This window comes from Melampsora larici-populina, assembly GCF_000204055.1.
Source record: "Melampsora larici-populina 98AG31 unplaced genomic scaffold MELLAscaffold_32, whole genome shotgun sequence".
Classification (NCBI taxonomy): domain Eukaryota; kingdom Fungi; phylum Basidiomycota; class Pucciniomycetes; order Pucciniales; family Melampsoraceae; genus Melampsora; species Melampsora laricis-populina.
This window is the reverse complement of record NW_006768796.1, coordinates 301,011-321,285: the sequence shown is the minus strand read 5'-3', so window position 1 is coordinate 321,285 and position 20,275 is coordinate 301,011. Positions and strand designations below refer to the sequence as shown.

The 20,275-nt window shown below is 43.1% G+C and overlaps 5 protein-coding genes across 5 annotated transcripts; 3 read left to right on the top strand and 2 right to left on the bottom strand.

Annotated features, from left to right (window-relative positions):
- Window positions 1-4,024: 4,024 nt before the first annotated feature.
- MELLADRAFT_49320 (uncharacterized protein) lies at window positions 4,025-5,768 on the bottom strand (the record flags this gene model as incomplete). The annotated part of the gene is made up of 4 exons (XM_007412647.1): window positions 4,025-4,406; window positions 4,487-4,855; window positions 4,925-5,435; window positions 5,552-5,768. 4 exons carry the CDS (start codon window positions 5,659-5,661, stop codon window positions 4,203-4,205), a joined length of 1,194 nt encoding a protein of 397 aa, XP_007412709.1.
- A 4,450-nt stretch (window positions 5,769-10,218) lies between these two features.
- MELLADRAFT_89723 (uncharacterized protein) lies at window positions 10,219-10,917 on the bottom strand (the record flags this gene model as incomplete). The annotated part of the gene is made up of 5 exons (XM_007412646.1): window positions 10,219-10,301; window positions 10,387-10,500; window positions 10,627-10,681; window positions 10,768-10,778; window positions 10,878-10,917. 5 exons carry the CDS (start codon window positions 10,915-10,917, stop codon window positions 10,219-10,221), a joined length of 303 nt encoding a protein of 100 aa, XP_007412708.1.
- A 582-nt stretch (window positions 10,918-11,499) lies between these two features.
- Window positions 11,500-12,439, top strand: MELLADRAFT_28527 (uncharacterized protein; the record flags this gene model as incomplete). The annotated part of the gene is made up of 5 exons (XM_007412745.1): window positions 11,500-11,576; window positions 11,700-11,826; window positions 11,889-12,003; window positions 12,066-12,175; window positions 12,251-12,439. Coding segments are annotated over 5 exons (618 nt in total), but the record flags the coding sequence as incomplete, so codon positions are not given.
- Window positions 12,440-16,266: 3,827 nt separating this feature from the next.
- MELLADRAFT_72474 (uncharacterized protein) lies at window positions 16,267-16,908 on the top strand (the record flags this gene model as incomplete). Its single annotated transcript, XM_007412746.1, has 1 exon — window positions 16,267-16,908. One exon carries the CDS (start codon window positions 16,410-16,412, stop codon window positions 16,698-16,700), a length of 291 nt encoding a protein of 96 aa, XP_007412808.1.
- Window positions 16,909-17,432: 524 nt separating this feature from the next.
- On the top strand, window positions 17,433-19,750 carry MELLADRAFT_117187 (uncharacterized protein; the record flags this gene model as incomplete). Its single annotated transcript, XM_007412747.1, has 8 exons — window positions 17,433-17,539; window positions 17,628-17,691; window positions 17,778-18,089; window positions 18,174-18,389; window positions 18,463-19,018; window positions 19,087-19,398; window positions 19,464-19,579; window positions 19,643-19,750. The coding sequence occupies 8 exons, from the start codon at window positions 17,463-17,465 to the stop codon at window positions 19,649-19,651; spliced, it is 1,662 nt and encodes a 553-aa protein (XP_007412809.1).
- Window positions 19,751-20,275: the final 525 nt, after the last annotated feature.

The window sequence follows — 20,275 nt, the reverse complement described above, 5'->3', positions numbered from 1 at the left end:
TTTTTTGTAGCCGAGCTACAGATTTGATGCATTAACATAACATTCAAATGCATTTCATGGCTTCCTAATCAACTAACTATCAAGTGTTTTGACCCAGAATTGCAAAAGATATGAGGGATATGGAATCCCAGATATCCCCTTGTCACCCCTTGGCCAAATTCCAATCCGTGTTACAGGTTGTAATCTGAGAAACTTGGAGGTTTTTTGTTAGTAAAATCAACAATTTGTACACCAAAAATACAAAAAGATACTCAAATCCAAGGTCTCAGCCATAGGAACAATATGAATATTTTTGTGTATTTTTGTCTCTCTCCAAGACTGCTCAATATCACTGTTTTTTGGTTTTTATATTTTCTGCCCAGAAGATATTATATTTTGTGTAGTGTTCTATGCATTGTGGTTTTAAAAATATGAAAAAATATGCCAGACAATCGGAATGCATCAAAGGGCCCTCCCATTATTTTTTCATATTTTTCTGACCCTTGCCAGCTTCTCTATAATTTTCTATGTCTACTTCTAAACTCTACAGTAAATTTGCAATTTGGCGCAGTGTGATCTGATTCAGATACTATCAAAATGATCAAATCAGATTGAGATGATTGATTTTTGATTGATTAAAAGATGGATTAGTTTACCTTCTTTCAATGGAACTAGATTCTATCAATCTTTCTTGACATAATCCATCATGAGTTCTTTCAAGTGAGTTGACAGTTCTTTTATTGATTGTAGTTGAAATTCTTGATTTGAATATTCATTGTTGAAGTGGTCTTGGAGTTGAGAATGTGGATGGTTGATGTTGAAACTTGTACTGGTATGTGTGATTGTGATTTGTATCTTTTGATCAAGTGATATTTAATTACAGTTTCAGTTTGATTAATCTGCAGTTTCATTTTTGATTGTGGTCCAAAATTGATCAACTTTTGCTTGACTTCAACCCTCAATCAATTGAACCTTTGATAAGCCAAGATGATTCACCCTGGTGTTAACAGTGAGTTAAATCTGAGTTCAATCAGAATTGAGGCTGGGACCAATTCCTTCATCACAGAAACACTCAAAAATCACCTACATGCTTTAGTCAATGCAACACACAAGTATGCACTTGACAGTGGTGTAATAATGTGGTGAATGCAGCCACTATACAAATACATCATAGGAAATGTTGGTCTAGCACAGCCTATAGGTAACTTCATTGAGAGTTAGTAATCAGGATTTTGATGATCCTTGACAAAACTCACAAAGCTTTATTTGAGGAATATTATGAGCCCGACATAACTGATTGTGCTTGTATGCTGATATTGAAATCACTCTGGACTCAAGACTTGCAGTATCAGAGATTTTACATCTCTATGTTGCAATCTTATTATAACCCAAGGACACCCTTTTTTGTAGACTCTTGATTTCCAACTCACAAGGTCCTAATAAATAAGGAACATATGGAGATGTCCACCCAAAACACCAAAATGGTACTAATTTGAATCAGCAAGTTCGTACCATATACAGCTTTTACATTACAATTACATCACCTGAAGATATAACAGTCATGATTGGACCCAGATAATTATGCTTCTGAACTCTTTTCCTTGTGAGTATCTATAATTTCAGCAGACAATTTACATGCAGAAATCATGTGGGATGATTCATTGTCCCAAACAGTGAACTTTCTTACATACTCTTTTGAAGATTGTTAGTACATGGGTTGTAATCTGGTTCACACAGTATATGCATTAGGTATGAACATTACTTTTTTGGTTATTTTCAACAATGACAACTTAACATTTCTTGTGCATTCACAATACAAGCTGAGTGGAGATTCTTGAATTCAGTAGAAACCCCCTGAAACTAGGCCAAAGATAGGTGTTGAAATTCGGTGTAAGGGTATAAGTACAATTGAGTGCATTTTGTATGATAGCATTCACCAATCAATGCATGTTGCTTTGGACTGCACCCTGCGGATATTCGAGTTGATTTGCAATTGGCCTATTGGGGGCACGCCTGCAAAGTCTCTAGTAAATAAAAAAGGTCAAAATAAAAATTCATGCAAGTATTGTCAATGAACTAGCCCTAAAAATGGATTGTGCTCAAGTGCTTTGCCTATACTTTTCTGTTGGTATTCTTTTAAAAATATTAACAAATAGGCAGGTGTAAAGTTTGGCAAGGGAAAGGGCACAGGCCATGCCCTGGCGTTTGCGGGGCACAGAAGCCATACAGGGTGCCCTCCGGGTGCCCCACATCCAATAACAATTCTGAATAAAAAAGAAGAGACTTTCATGAAAATAATCAATTGAAGTTGAACCTTTGATTGTTTTCATTCTGAAGCTGATGGTTGATATGGAGCTTCACATCCTTTATATACTTCTGTACAATCTTCACATCTTCCAAGTAATCAACTTATTAACAATCACTGAACTAATAAACCTCATCTCTAACAATCACGAATGACAAAATGAGTTGGTCTCCTATCATATATTCCTGGTTCCAACTTTCTTGAAAACATTCAACTCTCAAGAATTTGAATGAGGATGTGACCAGAACAAACCCAACTGATTTCAAATTTCAGGCTTATGAGACAAATGACACCAAATGTTTGTATTTGGTTCTCAGTGAGCTCAAGATCCTTGTTTAACTTAAACTGAGGCTTTGATTCCAAACTCTTGATTTTTCTTCTCAGTAGAAGAATGCCAGTTTTTTCGCACAGAACTGATTGAAAGCCCAAAGTTAAAAGCAAGCTGATGGTTTTTCAGAGGTTATGATTTGCATTACAGAGAACACGGAACAGCATATCTGAAGGATTTGAAAAGACTCTTTTTGAGAAGATTGAGGATAATCAAAATAATGTATATTTGAGAAGGTATGTGTGTGAAGATTTAGCTCCTATTCCAGAGGCACTGATTGAGTTGCTTCAAACTTTGAGGAACACAAGAGATATGTCTAAAAACTGTTAGTTGAGGATCTCCATTTAACTTTCAAGCACACTTGCTCCATGAGTGTATTGGCCTTCATAGAGCATCTGTAATTGTCCATTACATGGCCTGCATCTGGAAAGTATCTTTTGAAGGAGACATGCAGTCTCTGTTGAAATGATGTGGTCAAAAGCATCAGCAAACTCCTCTGCTACATTCATATGATTTGGCTTTGGACTTTTAGTAAAGTACTTGAGACCTGCTTGCACTCCCAGATTGATTATGTGGGCTATACATCCATTGAGGTGTTTGGAGCAAGAGAATTGGGGAATACTACCTTCAAGGCAAGATGCCTGCAAAGTGTTATTGTTGGAAGCATTGTTGGCAGTGATGCAGTAAAGTTTGGAGTGTAACAAAAATTGATTGAGGACACATAGTGGATGTTTGGTTAGATTTTCACCACTGTGTGGACCTTTGATTTCAATAAGTGAAATGGTAGCATTCTTCAACTTAAATTTTGAATCAATCCAATGTGTTGTCACCCCCAAAAAATAGATTTGTGATTAGGTGAGGTCCAGCAGTCGCAAGTGAGGCTGATGTGATTGATAGATTGAAATTGCTTGATAAAGTCAAAATGATCCAAATATTGCATCTTTCAATGCAGTGGGAGTTATGAAAAGAGATTTTGATCTTGGGTTGAGAAGTGACAACAGATTTTCAAATGCCTTTGAGATGACAAACTGAAAAGGCAACTTGACTTGAATGCACATCTTGACAAGTGCTTTCTCAAAGGATTCAGGTGACAAAGTGGCCTAATGTGATTCATCATAACTGAACATGTAAGCTGATCAAAACAATATCACAGAAAATTGATAATGATGATATCTTATCATGTCATTTGGATCCACTTCTCCAAGCTCATCCTTGGATAACAATCTATGAATTTGATTGAGATGACAACTGAGAGATCCAGTGCCACCATTTGCATTTTGAGCTATTGAACTTTGACACAAATCATTTGCTAACTTTTCACTGGGAAGCTGGCAGACAAATGAACACAATTGGTGCAGCCAAATTGCACAAATTTCACCATGGTCAATCTTTCAACTCCTGCAATGAGGACATTAAATGATGAGGCTGGCTTCAGCTGATGTTTGCATATTCAGTTTTCAAACAGACTTGTTGTTCCCAGTAGGGGTCAAGGTCAGGGTGTATGGTATAAAGCTTTAACCAAGACTTTTGTGATACAGACTACAATTAAGCATCTCAGAGTAAAAAATGTAAAGCTCAAGGAGTGGGTGACTAGGTCATTGATTGCTGCGAGAAGAATGTCTTGGCCTTTAAACACGTAGGATTTACACAGTCTGGGCAGCGGAGACCAAGTTGTCTACCAGTGCGTGAATGACTCGGTAGGCTGAGATGCTCAGCCACTATATCTGCCATTGCTCGGACAAACACTGGATCGGCGTTCAAAGATTCCACACGCTTGACGCCAGTCATGCCCATCTAGAAGCAGGCGGTTGTGAAGACACGTGTAAGCGAACATCATTTCGGTCGTGGGAGGTATATGAATGGTGCAAGCTGACCTCCTTGGCTTCTTCGATATACTCCAAATCTAATTCAAAAAGAGTTTCGATGTGGTCGGAGGTAAATGCAATCGGTACCAGTAACAGATCATTGACACCTTTTTTGGCGTATCCCTTGATGGCATCTATTGTCTGGGGCCCCAGCCAGGCCGATGGACCTACCTGACTTTGCCAGACCAGCCGATAAGGATTTTTATGCTTCAAACGGTGCATCACGGCGTGTACCGTGGCAGCAACTTCGGATGGATATGTATCACCCCGGTTGACCACTGACATGGGGAGGGAATGAGCAGAAAATAACAAGATGACGTTCGATCGTACAGTCGGATCATATGTCGCGAGAGATGTCTCGATGTGCTGCGCAAATGCCTGGATAAACATGTCGTTAGAAGAGTAATTCCCGGCGAAGACAAGAAAAGACAGAGCGTTGGATGGCACCTCTACTAAACCAGGATGGGTTGGCCAACGATCTATCACACTCCACTCGATGCTACGCTTTTCGCTCTCAGATTTTTTGATCAACTGGCGATAAAGCTCGTTCAAACTGCTACCTGTTGTTGAGCAGCTATATTGAGGATATTGAGAAAAGGCAACGGCCCGAGTCACTCCGTCTTGAGTCATGGTTTCTAGGCAATCCTCAGTTAAAGGTCGAGCATATCGAAATGCGACATAAGGGCGGTGAGGGGCAGTCTGAGGCGAAAGTTCGTCGAGCAGTTTGCACATCCCTTCGCCTTGCTCCGTGGTCCATCTCAAGATGGGGGATCCGCCGCCAATCTTGGCATATTGTTCTTCTATTTTTGGTGTCCTTCTTTTGGCAATGAATGGCGCCAATGTGGATTGGAACGGTAGAGGAATGAGATCTCCATCGTGAAAAAGCCGCGACAGAAAATCGCCTGTCTCGTCCACAGTGCGTGGCCCGCCCATGTTCATCAGGACTACTCCAGTAGGTCTAAGTGGTGAGGCCGCATCAAAAAGGTATCAGCACGATCCTTGGTATAAGCAAGCCTTTGGAACAAACATGATGGAGAGCTTGCAATGCTTTGAGGGCAGATTCTCTGGACTTACCCATGCGAATGACCTGAGCGAGCCTCACGGAGGTGAGACAGCCGACGCCGAAGGACACCAGCCGTAGCACCATTAGGGATATCCAAGCCGCGTCGGAGCGTCGACAACATGGCGAGATGTATAAGAAGCCCTGGACTTCAGCTGGAACGGAATAGGCCTGTTGTAAGTTGTGGATCGGCGATTCAGTGAGACCGAAAGATTGAGATGTGGAAAGTTTTGTGTATGTATGTATGTAAAAGAACTTACAGCCGTTGTAAGATCTATCGGCAGATTTTTAGATCAGTGTTGTTGCCAGATTTAATGTAGAGGTCAAAAACTCCAAAAGACCCTTTTGAGACTGATAACTAAGGGTACTCAAAGTAAGTATGTACGTGTACATACTTTTTGCTATATACTTTTTTTGGCGGGGAAGGCGAGGCCAAAAGTATATTTTTTTTTCTTTGTCCCCGCCAAAAAAAGTATGTAGCGAAAAGTATGTAGCGCTACATACTTTGCTTTGAGTACCCTTACTCTACTGCCCATTGGTCAGATCTAGCACAAGAACAATTGAGTTACTCGCCAACGATTGGAGATGCTCTTAATTTTTGAGTTTTTGACTTCAAAAGTTAAGGGCCCGTTCGGCTGAGACCCAAAAACGGTTTTTGGCCAAAAACCCCACCAAAGCCAAAAACTGTTTTTGGGTTTTTCCAAAAACGCCGGTGTTTGGCAATTTCAATTGACCCAAATACAAAAACTGTATTTGATCAAAAACTGTCAAAATCGAAAAACAGCCTCAAGGCTGTTTTTCAAGCCAAAAAGACTTTTTGGCCCTTCACCTCAATCCACCGATCAACACCAGGAATTCACCACCTCACCATCTACAACCTCACCACCAACCCCACCACTCTCATAATCCCTACATATCCAAATCGAAACAAACCAAAGATTAGATCTAATTCTCAATCTTCTTCTCTAGAACATTCCTCTTCATCTCAACAGCCAATGCCTTGAAGACCAAAATGTATTTTATTTCATTCTAATCATCTAGAAATAAAATCTGATAGGAAAGCATACAAAAAGTTGATTTTATTATCTGATGTTGAGAATCATATCTTTGATTTCCATTGATACCATTGAGCAATTTGTTGTGAATAATATTCTTTGTATGTCTGATATGACTTTGGAAAGGTAAGAACGACACTCCATGTTGTTTTAAATCGTGTGATGCGAAGTGTCAAGAAAAGGATTGATGAATTTGGTTGTGACCAAACAGTTGAATGGTGATCAATGGTCAACGATGATCATTTTGATCTTTCGTTGACCTTTTTGGTTGACTGTTTGGTAATCTAAAAAAGCCGAAAAACGAGTTTCTCTATCCGCCCCTGAAAAAGAGTTTTTCAGGGGCGGATAGAAATTTTGTTTTTGTGTAACAATTTTTGGCTAAATCAGCCGAACAGGCCCTAAATCTGGCAACAACACAACTTTTCAAAAATCTGCCAGTAGATCTTACAAACGCTGTACTACATACAGGTTGGGCCCAAACTTAACTAAGTCCCAGTCTGGACCTAACCACCAACTCCAGAGAGGGACTTACACCTAAAGTCAATTTTTTGGTGTGAGATCTGTTGGGGCTTTGCACCAAAAACTGGCTGCCTTATAAAACTTTTTTTTTGTAATTTCAACTTGCTTCCACATTTATTATGAAGATTGTGCGCCTGGACTCCCTCTACAACCTCATACTCTTGGTTTCTTGTTATCTTGTTTGGATGTGTAGATAACCATAAGGGTTGTTTCGGGCCCAAAGGTGAAATTTACAGTAATTTGGACTGCTCCGTGTCTGAAGTTTGAAATTTGGTGTGACATCAAAATACCAACTTCTCTAGATATCTTTGGAGCCACTCAAGGTATCAATAAGCCCAGAGTATCTTTCTTTTTTGCAGTGGAAAATTGAGTAGATGATGAGAAGGAAGCTTGAAATGGAGTTTCAAAAAAACAGACAAGGAAAGATTTCTCACTATGGGGTGTACAGAATTTTGCGTGTGCCTTACATCTTGATACATTATTTGTTTGTGCACCCTCATCCTGACTTGAGAAAAACTACCCATACCTGAAGCTGAATAATACAGTTTGAGTTCCTCATTGTGTCAATACAATAGTGGCTCTCAAAGTAGACCCAGTTCAAAAAACCTGGTTGTCCCAGTTAACTTTTTGGCTATGAGCTGTCAACAAATGTCAACTTGATCCACAAGCTGGTTACTGCCAAAAAGCAACTTGTTCAACTGGGGTTTGTTGGAACTGGGTCCAATTTGAGAGCTAATGACATCCAACATCCAAAATCCAGCTTGGATGTGTTACAGCTGTTTCAAGAAAAAACTGCTGCCCTGCTTGTTTTTTATTTTTTATTTTTTCAAGGTTGCACTAAAAATTAATGACCCAGATTATACATAGAGCAGCTGTAGTCAACTAAGCTTTATATATTGTAATCCACCCTATAAGTGTCCTCCCACCTTTCTGCTGGTTGCAACCATACCAAAGCTTGTGCATTTTGGATACAAAGACAGCAACAATGGTGATCTTTCACAATCACTGCACCCTTGAATGAGTCACCTACAGCTCTTCTGTAGGATCTAGGTCAGTGATATTTAGTACAGCCTTCAAACATAAATAATAAAAAACCAAGCAGGCAGTGTTTTTTGTCAAAAGAGCTGTATAACATTTGACCCTGCTGAGAAGACTCTGTTTGCTCAGTGTCCTACTAGCAAAGAACTTGTTAAAAACTTAAAATAGTTCATTTATGTTATAATGCTACTTTTTTCTCCATATCCCTGTTGATTGTGATCTTTTGTGATGCAAAGTAAATCTGCACCAAACCTGTACTTAGGTTTTGTTTAATTCTTGGGAGGCTGAATTGACAATTGCTCATGTACAACCACCTTTTTGAAATGCACTGTTGTATTGGCACATATGGTACAATTTTTGAGTCCAATAGGGGTTGGGCAAAAAAGCGACCAACTGGTTTTGCGCCCTTGAGAAGTGATTCAAAAAGAGCCGAAGATGGCCAAAATCAATTGTGGACGGTGGCCGAGGAGCGCCATATGCGCCAAAACGACAAAATGTCAAATTGCCCCAATTTGGCCCCAATTGAGGCCCCGTCCAGCCTGTTTGGGCTGTCACTTCCTGACTCTTGTCGCCCTCTCACTTGATGGGCTATTCCACTTCCACTCCAAAATTTCTTGTCAACACCCCCTTTTTGAATCTCATCCGTTGTTGTTTCCTTTATTGCATGATCAAGAGAATCTTCTTTATGAACTCTTACATAAGCATAAAGGCGTTATAAGGCATCAATTAACATTTTTTAGAACTTGAAGTTCTGGTTAAAGAAATCCATACGATACCGTGTTTATTGTTTTCATTGTTCTTATTGTTCTTATCTTTTATCCTATGTTCTTGCTACATTGTTCATCTGTTCTTGTTTGTAGTTTGGCAAGCTTCCACTTGTACCAAAACAAATTCCCAGCAGATGCGGAGTCTCCCGGGCTAATCAAGTAGCCGATACCGTGGAGTACCAGTCCAAACAGGCTGGACAGGGCCCCAATCGGGGCAAAAATGGGGCAATTTGTTGTTTTGGCGTTTTAGCGCAACTGGCGCTCCTTGGCCACCGTAATTGTGTGAAGGTTTCACAAAGGTTTCACAGGTCTGCCAAGGTCTGCTGCTCTGCCAGGGACCCAAAGAGTCCCAAAGTCAGTCTTTGGCTCTGATTTTCCTCCTCCAGCCCCCACCGATTGCTCAGCAAAATCCACACCAGGTGGTACTTGGGTAGACTGTTGCACCTTTCACAGAAGAGACCAGAGACCTGTAAAAGGTGAACAGAGCATTTGTGTGGCTTGTAGCGGCACAAATGGCTTAGCCCTGTAAGACTTTTGAATGGCGACAGCTTTGGAGTCGTGAAGAAACACTTCATACCGGTATATTTTTTTGCGACACAAAAAGACAGACAAAAATGTTTGTCAGTTTTGAGTGGCTTTCATATTGCTTTTGAGCAATCTCAAAAGCATTCCCAAATTTTTGAACTGTGACTGAATTGAGTTTGCCAACCGGTTGGTCGCTTTTTCGCCCAACCCTTAATATTGAGTTTCACCAAAAGATTGAATGGAATGTTACCCGGTTGGCTTGCTGCCATTAGAGGAAGGATCTGTAGTCGGAACAGATTCACTCTGATTCTACACCCTGCTCTGGAGTGAAGCCAAAGCCACTGAAATTACCACCCGGCAACATTTGATGAGAGATACATACACATTTCTTTGTACAAACATGGTCAAATTGATGTATATGGGCAGTGCAGTGGTGTCTATCACTTATTTTGTTTGGGGAATCCTGGCAATGCTTGGCAAGATATAGACATATTTGTCTGTTATGGGTAGTATGACTGTACGTGTAATTTTAAACGCTAGATGACTTCAGATGATAGATTTAGAATTGTCGAAGTCTTTATCGGTTTGGAGTTCCGCTGCGATATCGAATGTGATATGAATTGGTCCAGAATGTTAAGACAAGATGTTGAGGAACTCGCTCAGGCGATGAATTGGTGAGAAATGCAGGCCGCAGTGATCTGAAGTTGCAATGGACAAGTACAAAAGTCATGCAGGGGAGCGGAGGTAGCGGAGCTTGTTATAGGACATAAACCATATTCAAGGAAAGCAACCGGCCGCATGCCCGGCCTTTGTGTTTCGGTACACATTGTCTGCGTCTGCCCAGGCAATCAAACCGTAGGCTGTGAAGAGAAGGGTGTACATATGAGTTGTTCTTAGTACTTAGATGACACCTCTTGATGAATCCAATAGGCTAGTCAGACTTACCAGCAGCAAATGGAAATGCAAAGTAAGGCACCTGTACAACAATTCGTCGATACCCTTGGAATAGGGAATGGCTGATCACATTTTTCATGGGACTTTGACGGTAGGGCGAGATAGCTAAGAGACCGCGTTTGAAAGTACACGGACCACAGGGATCAAAAGGATAACGAGGGGAAGAGGGACAAGATGAACATCATGATCAACTGCGGCACATCAGCGAGCAAGACAACAAGCGAAGCGCACCATATTGAACGATGCCTTTCTGCTTAGGCCCTCCCATGCTCCCCCACCATCCGATCTGATAGAGTAGAAAGTTCGAATTGAAAAAATAGATGTCAGGAACTCCCTTCGTGGTATTTCACATTGAGAGAATCGAGGCCTTACATAGTGTTTGCCTGTCATTATAGCAAGATGGAAGACATCAGGATCAAGTCAGCGAGATTCTTCCGATCGTGTTACATGTGGCGTGAATTGAGAGATAAAAGTTGACAAACCGGTGGGCATGGCGGATTGAGAAGGCTTGGTTGGGAACATGGCGAATGAGATTTCTGATAATATCGACTTTCGAATCTTCTGGCGCGATGGTGTCTGCAGTGGAGGTCGCTGGACTGTGGACAGGAGGAAGGGACGAGCCAATCGGGTGTAGCCGCAACGCAAATTGTGTGTACATTACAATACATATGCGGTACTCTCACGGGTCGGGCTGCTGAAAACGGTACCGCAACGATGTCATCGAGTGGCTCGATTGGCATTGAACACGTACGACATCACTCTACTATTATTACTTCTAAAGTAGTCTAACTAACAACATGGGTGAGTACTCTTGATTGGATTGTTTTCTCAGATCAAAGGAAACTTATCCTCATCCGTTTATCAATTTATCAGGCGTCTCCAAAGTCAGTAGCGGGCGTCCCCGTCTCCGGTATTTCGCGACCTGTTGAGAATTCCAAGAGCTGACGATGATTACTGCTCTTTAGTTCTTCAGATGGATGAGCGAGCGGTACCCTTTTGTATTGAAGCTGGTGGAGCAGAACCGAATCCCTCAATTTGGTGTGCCTAAGTGTCTTGAATATCTTCTGGACGTGATCAACATCTGACACTGTTCACCTAAATGCAGATAACTTGTATCTCGATATGAATGGGATCATCCACAATTGCAGTCACCCGAACGAGGAAGATGCGCACTTCCGTATGTACGCATTGGTCACTTTGTACTCGGGCTTTTGATTCGCGCGACCATTCTTCGCATTTGCAATATGAGCATTCCTCACCATTTCGATGCACATCGAACGAACCTTTTGATGAAATTGATACAGAACGGAGGAGCAGATATTCCTAGCGATATTTGGTTACTTAGAGCATCTGTTTGCTTTGGTCAAGCCGCAAAAACTGTTCTTCATGGCCGTAGACGGAGTGGCACCACGAGCCAAAATGAATCAACAAGTAAGTAGTTGGTTAGTTGCCCTGCCCTTGATAGTTTGGAGGTGCTCATTCGCTCCGATCAGCGTTCCAGGAGGTTTAGAACTGCCAAAGATCGCAAGGATATGATCGATAAAGCTGAGCGCAAAGGAGAAACGCTTCCATCCACGGAAGCCTTTGATAGTAATTGTATTACTCCAGGTCAGACGTCCATCAGCGGTCTCTCATATTCGCACTATACTTATGTCGTGGCTCAACTTCAGGAACTCCTTTCATGGCAAGGTTATCTGAACAGTTGAAGTATTTCATAAATCAAAAGGTTTCGACCGACTCGGCATGGCAAGGTGTTCAAGTGGTATTCAGTGGACATGACGTAGGTTTCTGCGATTGGGTTCGCCAAAAAATTCTGATGGATGAACCTCTTTCGCTCTTTGTTCATCAATTTTAGGTTCCTGGAGAGGGTGAACACAAAATTATGGAATATATCCGGCTAGCCAAAGCCCAACCTGACTATAACCCGAACGTCCGGCATTGCCTTTATGGTCTGGACGCGGACCTGATCATGTTGGCATTGCTATCTCATGATCCGCACTTTTGTTTATTACGAGAGGAAGTGAAATTTGGCCCTGCAAGAAAACAAAGTCATAAGGGACTCGAGGAACAGGCCTTCTATCTGCTACATATCTCGCTGGTCCGAGAGTATCTCGACTTGGAGTTTGCAAGCCTACGAACTGTTGATAAAGCCGCCTCTGGGCCCACATTCCAATACGACTTAGAGCGCATCATTGACGACTTTATCCTTCTATGCATATTTGTGGGAAATGATTTTCTACCCCATCTTCCCGGCCTGCATATCAATGAAGGAGCATTAGGTCTATTGTTTGAAATCTATAAGAAAGTTGTACCTGTCGCGGGTGGATATCTCAACGAGTCTGGAAAGCTAAATACGCAGCGCCTTCAACTTATATTGAATGAATTAACCGCACGCGAACGAGAAGAGTTCGAACACGAATTTGCGGATACCAGCTGGTTCAAGGGGAAACAAGCTTCTCATGTCGAACAAGTGAAAGCATCTCGCAAAAACTCACAACTTGTTCTGAGTCCTCAACAGCGGAACCTTTTCAGTGCGATTGACCGATTCATTATTGCATATTGGAAACATCCGACCCCTGCAACATCCACCATATCGTTCCCCGCCAATTATCCCGCCAAGGACCGCCGTTTCTTGGCTGACCTGGCCAATGCTCTCAACCTGGCAATCAGCTTTGACGAGTACAATGATGAAGATGAACCTATCATTGTTCTGTCAATTCAATCTGACGGGGAGGATCAAAGTACAGCCAATGACATTGCAGACATGCTTGAAAATACTACCTTGGTGGACGATAGCGAACATGCGGAGTCGAGAATTGCAGCTGAGCGAGTACTACATAGATACAGAGAAGCGCCTACCGCCAAGGACTTGACCACAGAGGAAGTGGAAGCGCGACAGGAAGACATACACAATGAGAAGATAAAAGAATGGAAATCAGAATATTACTCGGTAAAATTTCAACTCATTGACATCATCTCAGACTTCTTCCTAACATCATGGATTTTGTGTAGCAAAAAATGAATCTTGATCTTTCTGATCCCGCACAACTCGAGAAACTGGCCTACACTTATGTGGAAGGCTTACAGTGGGTCCTGCATTATTACTATGACGGTGTGGCGTCGTGGAGTTGGTTCTATCCTTACCACTATTCTCCGAAGATCTCGGGTCAGTAGACTCAAATCGGATCACTACGCCCTTTCTGGTGATCTGCGTAATGAATCTTAGGCCTATACGGAGCTGATGATGTCCGTAATATGTGTGCTCAGATCTTTGCCACGTTGACACCTATCAATTCGATTTCGCACTTGGCCAACCTTTCAAACCGTTCGAACAACTCATGGGAGTATTACCTAACCTGAGCTCTGCTCATGTTCCTCCTGTTTTTCGGGTTAGTTGGATATCAATCTGATCAAGACTGTCTTCTTCGACCATCAGCTGATGGGGTACTGATTCATCCTGTACATAGGATTTGATGACCAACCCCGAATCCCCAATTTTCGACCTCTACCCCCAAGACTTTGAGACGGATATGAACGGCAAAAAACAAGAATGGGAGGCGGTTGTGAAGATTCCGTTCATCGACCAGGAGAGGCTTTTAAGAGCAATGCGGGGTGAGCGATCTGTCCGCTTCCCTGTCAGGTTTGCTACCCGTGCTGACCACCGCAGACAATCGATGAAACTCAGGTCCCGAACATCGATTGACTGAAGAAGAGCGAAACAGAAATACCTTCGGAACCAGTTGGCTTTTTGAACACGATCCTAATATCTCTGCAACTTACCCATCATCCCTGCCAGGTTTCTTCGCTGATCTCCATAACTGTCGCAGCAAGATGACACCCTATGATCTACCTACTCTGGGTGGTCTCCGTCTTGTCAAAGGTTTATGCGAAGGTGTCTTGTTGGGAAAAGATGCTATTGCGGGATTTCCTTCATTACATAACCTGCCGCATTATGGGACATTAAGCTTTCACGGGATCACTATTTATCAGACGGCAAGCAGAAAAGAGACTATCGTTGTCCATATTGAGAATTTATTTGAAAGTTTGAAAGTTGAAGACATCGCTAGAAGTCTGATTGGTAATCGCGTTTACATCGACTACCCCTTTCTTCGAGAAGCCAAGGTTGTCGGTCTTTCCGACTCCCTATTTCGTTATGAACTGGATACAAAAACCTCACAGCTCTGTCCCACCCCACATACTGATGCCAAACTAGCAAGTTATAAACGAACCGTCGAGCATCTAGAGTATAATTATTCAAAAAAGTGTGGGCTGATCACGGGAGAGATCGAGGTCTTGTTGCACGTCAAACCAATCAAGTCCTTGACCCGAGCTGAAGATGGTGCGTTGATAAAAGAATATGAAGAACGTGAAGTCGAACATGCTCTTCAAACCGTCGTCACATCTGTTTCCTCTGAAGATCCCCGGTTTCTGGTGCGTTTTGCCTCAATGTTGGTCTTTTGCAGTGCTCTAATGAATCATTCGTCTGGCAGGAGCGGGCCGCGTGTCCCATTGAAGAAGAATTTCCTGAAGATTGCCCCGTATTTTTCTTGGGAGCATCGCAATATGGTAGTACAGGTAGTATCGTTGGGCATGCTAGTGACAGTCTCGCCATTCGCATTGTGGTAAGACCCCAGCCTTTGACATCTCTTGTGCTCACATCTAATGTCCAATGCCTCCTAAGAGATCGTGCCGCCAAGATTGATGGAGCTATCTGTTGATTGCGTCTCAGTTTTTTCCGGACGAAAAGCAAGAAAATTTAGCCTTCAAAAGTGCTCTTCGATCTCATCACTCTGAGAACTACCTACCTTCGCATATGGTATCCAAGAGGCTTGGGATCCGGGCGTTAAGCCTGAGTAAAATAACTTCGAGTTTAATGCTTTTCGAGTCACCTACCAGCGATAATAAACTGAACATCGGACTCAACTTGAAATTCGAAGCCAAGGCGCTTAAAGTCTTGGGTTATTCGCGCAAAAACGAGAACGGATGGGAATACTCAACCAAGGCTATTGAGTTGCTCGCGGAGTACAATGTGAGAACATATTGGATTACACGACTTCTAGTTCTTTAGCTAACCTCCGCCACTCACCTACATCGATGTGCCTGTAGCGCTTGTTTCCAGAGATTGCTCGAACTCTAGATGGCCACGCCAACGAAGATCTCTCGCGAATCGAAGTTTTTTTTCCACATGATGCAGAAAAGAAAATCGCCGAGATGAAAGCCTGGTTGAAAGAAAAAAATGTGAAGGGATTTGAAAGGGTATCATTATATGCTGAGATGTTGGACAGTAGCTCGATAGCGCAGCTCGAAGCACTAGCTATGCGCTACAAAGCAACAAAGGTTCCAGAGCGCATGAAGCAAGCGATCATTCGCAATATTCCCAGGAGGGCCGTTCTGAAGCCTGCTCATGCCTCAGTACGCTTACAGGGGCAGACGTTCCAAGTGGGCGATAGGGTGGTTCTGGTCACGGATAGCGGAGCCGTACCCCTCAGCGCCAAGGGCACTGTGGTCGGCTTGAGTGATCACCTAATTGATGTGGTGTTTGACGCGCCGTTCATTGGCGGCACCAATCTGTCTAACAAGTCAGTCCCTGAATTCAAAGTCAGCCGACCTCATTGCACCGAACAGCTACTGACTCTCATGATTGTAGATGCTCCGCATATCGAGGTGCCTCGGTTTCCCCTGCGGCCCTTCTCAACTTAACGAGTCCCCAATATGCACATAGCATCGCCGCAACGCATCCTCCTACAACAATTTCTCCACCAACGGGTTCCCCCTATCGAAATGGCTTGCAGTTCGCGCAGGGAAGAAGAGTACAGCCTGCACTTATCCCACGGCAAGCTCAAGAGCCGAACGCATATCCGCCAGCCTCCCATAGAGGCACAAGAGGCATAACAAGACCAGCTTCCAATCGAGCACCGCCAACTTCGACGCATGTGGCTCGCCCGAGTCATCATTCAGCCACAGGACCGGGATCCCTTCTAGAGGTCCTTCAAACAAACAACGCAACCCAATCAATGAACAGAGGTTCCGCATGGCGGGGAAGGGGCGTGAACGTGACTAATGGGCCGAGCAGACCTAGCTACCATGCCGTTCCACCACCGAGGATTCTTACTGCGCGACGTGGAGGCCCTCCGCGCGGCCGGGGACAACATGCATATCCTGTGGCGCAACAACTGCCAGGGGGGTTTCTTCCTGTGTCTGTAGAAGCTCGGTCAAATGGCACAACTACCACACATCCTCCCAGAGGGGGGTCTCCAGCACCACGCGGACGCGGCACAAGGGGAAGGCGAGGATCCGCAGCTTAGAGGTTCCAATCCACGCAAGGAAAATGGTGTGTGTCCAATAGAAGCATTTTTAGACTGCAGCCAGTCTGGCTTATTACAAATATGAGGTTTGTATGGAGTGAAATTCTTCAAGGATCTGTGCTTTCTCTGCTTGCTGTAATGGAGGAAGCTCATTGTATGTAAGAATAGGTCTATCTATCATGAAAGCTCAACTGCCGTTGACCTCTTCAAGAGTTAGAAGAACAACGCCAATTGGAAAATCGTCTCTGCTGATGATAATCTTAGATCAGATTGGAACATGGGATGAGATGAACGCAATGAGACTTGTAAGACGGGCTATTCTCAGAGAGGAGCACCATTCAGGAGAGGGTCTTACACTGCACAGATCCCCATTTGGAGTCTGGTCTGGGTCGTCGAGTTTGAAGTCTTTTGAGTACAAATTGTCAACAATTTGGTAAATTCTTAGCATAGTTTGTAATCCTCAACCAAGAGCAAGGGTCAAACGCGTTGATATCTCGAGCCCGATCAACAACTTGCAATTCGACATGAGTACATATGACACAGATTTTACAGGAATGAATTCAAGTGTGCGAAGATTTCGAGTTGGTACTCGCTATGAGCATACTGAAGTATTCCTATACAGAGTAGCCGCATACAAGATACATAGATGTGTACAGTGCGACCGCATTAAAAATTAGATCAAACAAAAAAAAATGCTCGGCCAACTCCAAACTTGCTCAATCGCTTCTCTTCCTCAATTCTCGCCAACAACATTCACACTCGATGGCCACTGCGTCTACCATCAACGCCGATCCGTCTGTTATCGCCTTGACGGACATTGCTCAATCATATGATACCATGTCAGTCTTTATACTTTTACATTGTCTCCTAATTTGTTCGACTTACGCACCATGCTGATTGGCTGCAGTTGTTTATTCTGCTTTTTAGTTTGATTCTTGACTTTGGTTCTCAATATTCTCACCTAATCACAAGACGATGTCGAGAACTCAACGTAACGCCTTGTTCAGATCCTGCAATTGTGTCATGTTCCAGATGACTGCGGTAATTGACGCACAATCGTCATTTTTAATGTCTTAGGTTTACTGTGAAATGCTACCATGCACGTTCAAAATAAAGCAGCTGAAATGGCGGCCCAAAGGAATAATCCTGTCTGGATCTCCCTACTCGGTGTATGAGCCAGATTCTCCTAGGGTTGACCCAGACGTCTTCACGTTGGGTGTACCTGTTTTGGGTATATGTTATGGATTGCAAGAGATTGCTCGAACATTTGGGGGTAAAGTCATTGCTTGCGATCGTAAGGAATATGGTAGCGCTATGCTTGATATCCGCAAGGTCGATAGCAATGGGAACCCGAACGTCTTATTTGATGGCCTCGGAGACCAAGTTCAGGTGCGTACTTTCATATCTTCTCCATCCCGATGATGGTTTGATGACTCTCCATTCTATATCTGTATCGATTGCATATGTCAACAGGTCTGGATGTCACACGGCGACCGAGTAGACAGCTTGCCGCAAGATTTTCAGATCCTAGCGGACACCCCTTCTGCCCCTTATGCTGCGATCAGTCACCTGACCAAGCCCATCTATGGTGTACAGTTCCACCCTGAGGTTACTCATTCTCCTATGGGAAAAGAAATCATCCAACGATTTGTTGTCGGTGTTTGCCAATCGAAGACGGATTGGACGATGGTGTGCTATATGAATTTTTCCTTCGATAGGGGTCCTAGGCGCTTATCTGAATCATCCTACTTCCTGGCCACAGGAAACCTTCATTGACAAAGAAATCGCTCGAATCCGAAGTGTGGTAGGACCCGAAGATCATGTGATTGGTGCAGTGTCTGGTGGTGTAGATTCATCGGTGGCCGCTAAGCTGATGAATGAGGCAATCGGACATCGATTTCATGCCATCATGGTTGACAATGGTCTTCTCCGAATGAATGAGGCCGATCAAGTTCATAAAATGCTGAATGAGGATTTAGGTGTTAATCTGACTGTGGTGGACGCTACAGATACCTTTCTAGATGCTTTGAAAGGTATAGAAGACCCAGAAGCAAAGAGGAAAATCATCGGAAACACTTTCATCAATGTTTTTGAAGCCAAAGCTGAAGAAATCGATGTCGAACTTCAGAAGCAGGCAGGATCTCAAGACTCGCAGAACCGAATTAAATATCTTCTGCAAGGTACCTTATACCCAGATGTGATTGAAAGTATCAGTTTCAAGGGACCTAGTGCGACCATCAAAACGCACCATAACGTTGGAGGGTTACTTGACGACATGAAATTGAAACTCATAGAACCCCTTCGTGAACTCTTTAAAGGTGATCCATTCTAAATGCACAGTTCGAAGATGTCCTCTAGCTAACATGATCAACTTTGATACTTTCAGATGAAGTCCGCGCCTTGGGAAGACTGTTGAATATCCCGGCCCACCTGGTTAATCGCCATCCTTTCCCAGGTCCTGGATTAGCTATCCGAATCTTAGGTCCTATCACAAAAAGCCAACTTGATATTGCCCGAAAAGCGGACGCAATTTATCTAGAGGAGATTGTACGAGAACCAAATCTATATAATGCAATCAGTCAGGCATTTACCGTTCTGTTGCCAGTCCGTGCTGTTGGTGTCCAAGGTGACAAAAGAACTTATGAGCAAGTCATTGTCTTGAGGGCAGTCAAAACGGAGGACTTCATGACCGCTGATTGTGAGTTAGACACCGGTTCCCGTTTCTATTACATCTCAATCGCTCACAAGTTTTCCGACATGCAGGGTTTGACTTCCCTCCACATGTCCTAAGACGGATATCTTCACGTATCACAAATGAGGTTCAAGGAGTGAATCGAGTAACTTACGACATTTCTTCAAAACCTCCAGGAACAGTAGAAGTGAGTTTCAACCTGTTGTCTATACCTCACATCTGTTTATTAACGCTTTTTGCTCAACTTCAGTGGCTATGAGTAAGATATTTTCTGTTATTTTTTTGCATGTGCATAAGATGTACTAGACTTGTTAGATGTGCCGTCAATCCCCATAGATTGCAATAATAAGTTTCCAGGACTGCTTTAGAGGTAGCAAGTTTAAGCTGAGATCGCATGACACCTCATAAGTCCTGAATTGAGTAGGCAGAGTAGGAGACATAAGAAGAACAATTCACTCCCTGCGTGGGAAGTATTTCAAGACTGACATGGCTTACAGTCCATCTTGAGGGTGCCCTGGAGGTGAAGGCTGAAAAAATCTTTGATTCAACTTAGATTTTTTGTATCCCAACATCCCACCTCATCCCACCCATTGTGCTTAGCTTTGGTATTCTTATTGTAGTGTGCGCCGCCCCTCGGGTCTCTGGTTCGTTCTTACACTGCAATTCACTCAGGCCCTCCGGGGTCGTCCAGCGTTTTGATAGTAAAAAGCTCTAGTCTTTGATCAAGATCTTAGGTAGCCTTAACCTCTTCCTCTTTTGTCTACTTCAAGACTGTATTCACGTTCCATAAAATAAAGATTTGTATTACTCTTTTTCCCTTTTTCTTCGTTGACCAAGGCAAATATTTACTATTTCCTTCTCAATCAAAGTTATATCTTTTACC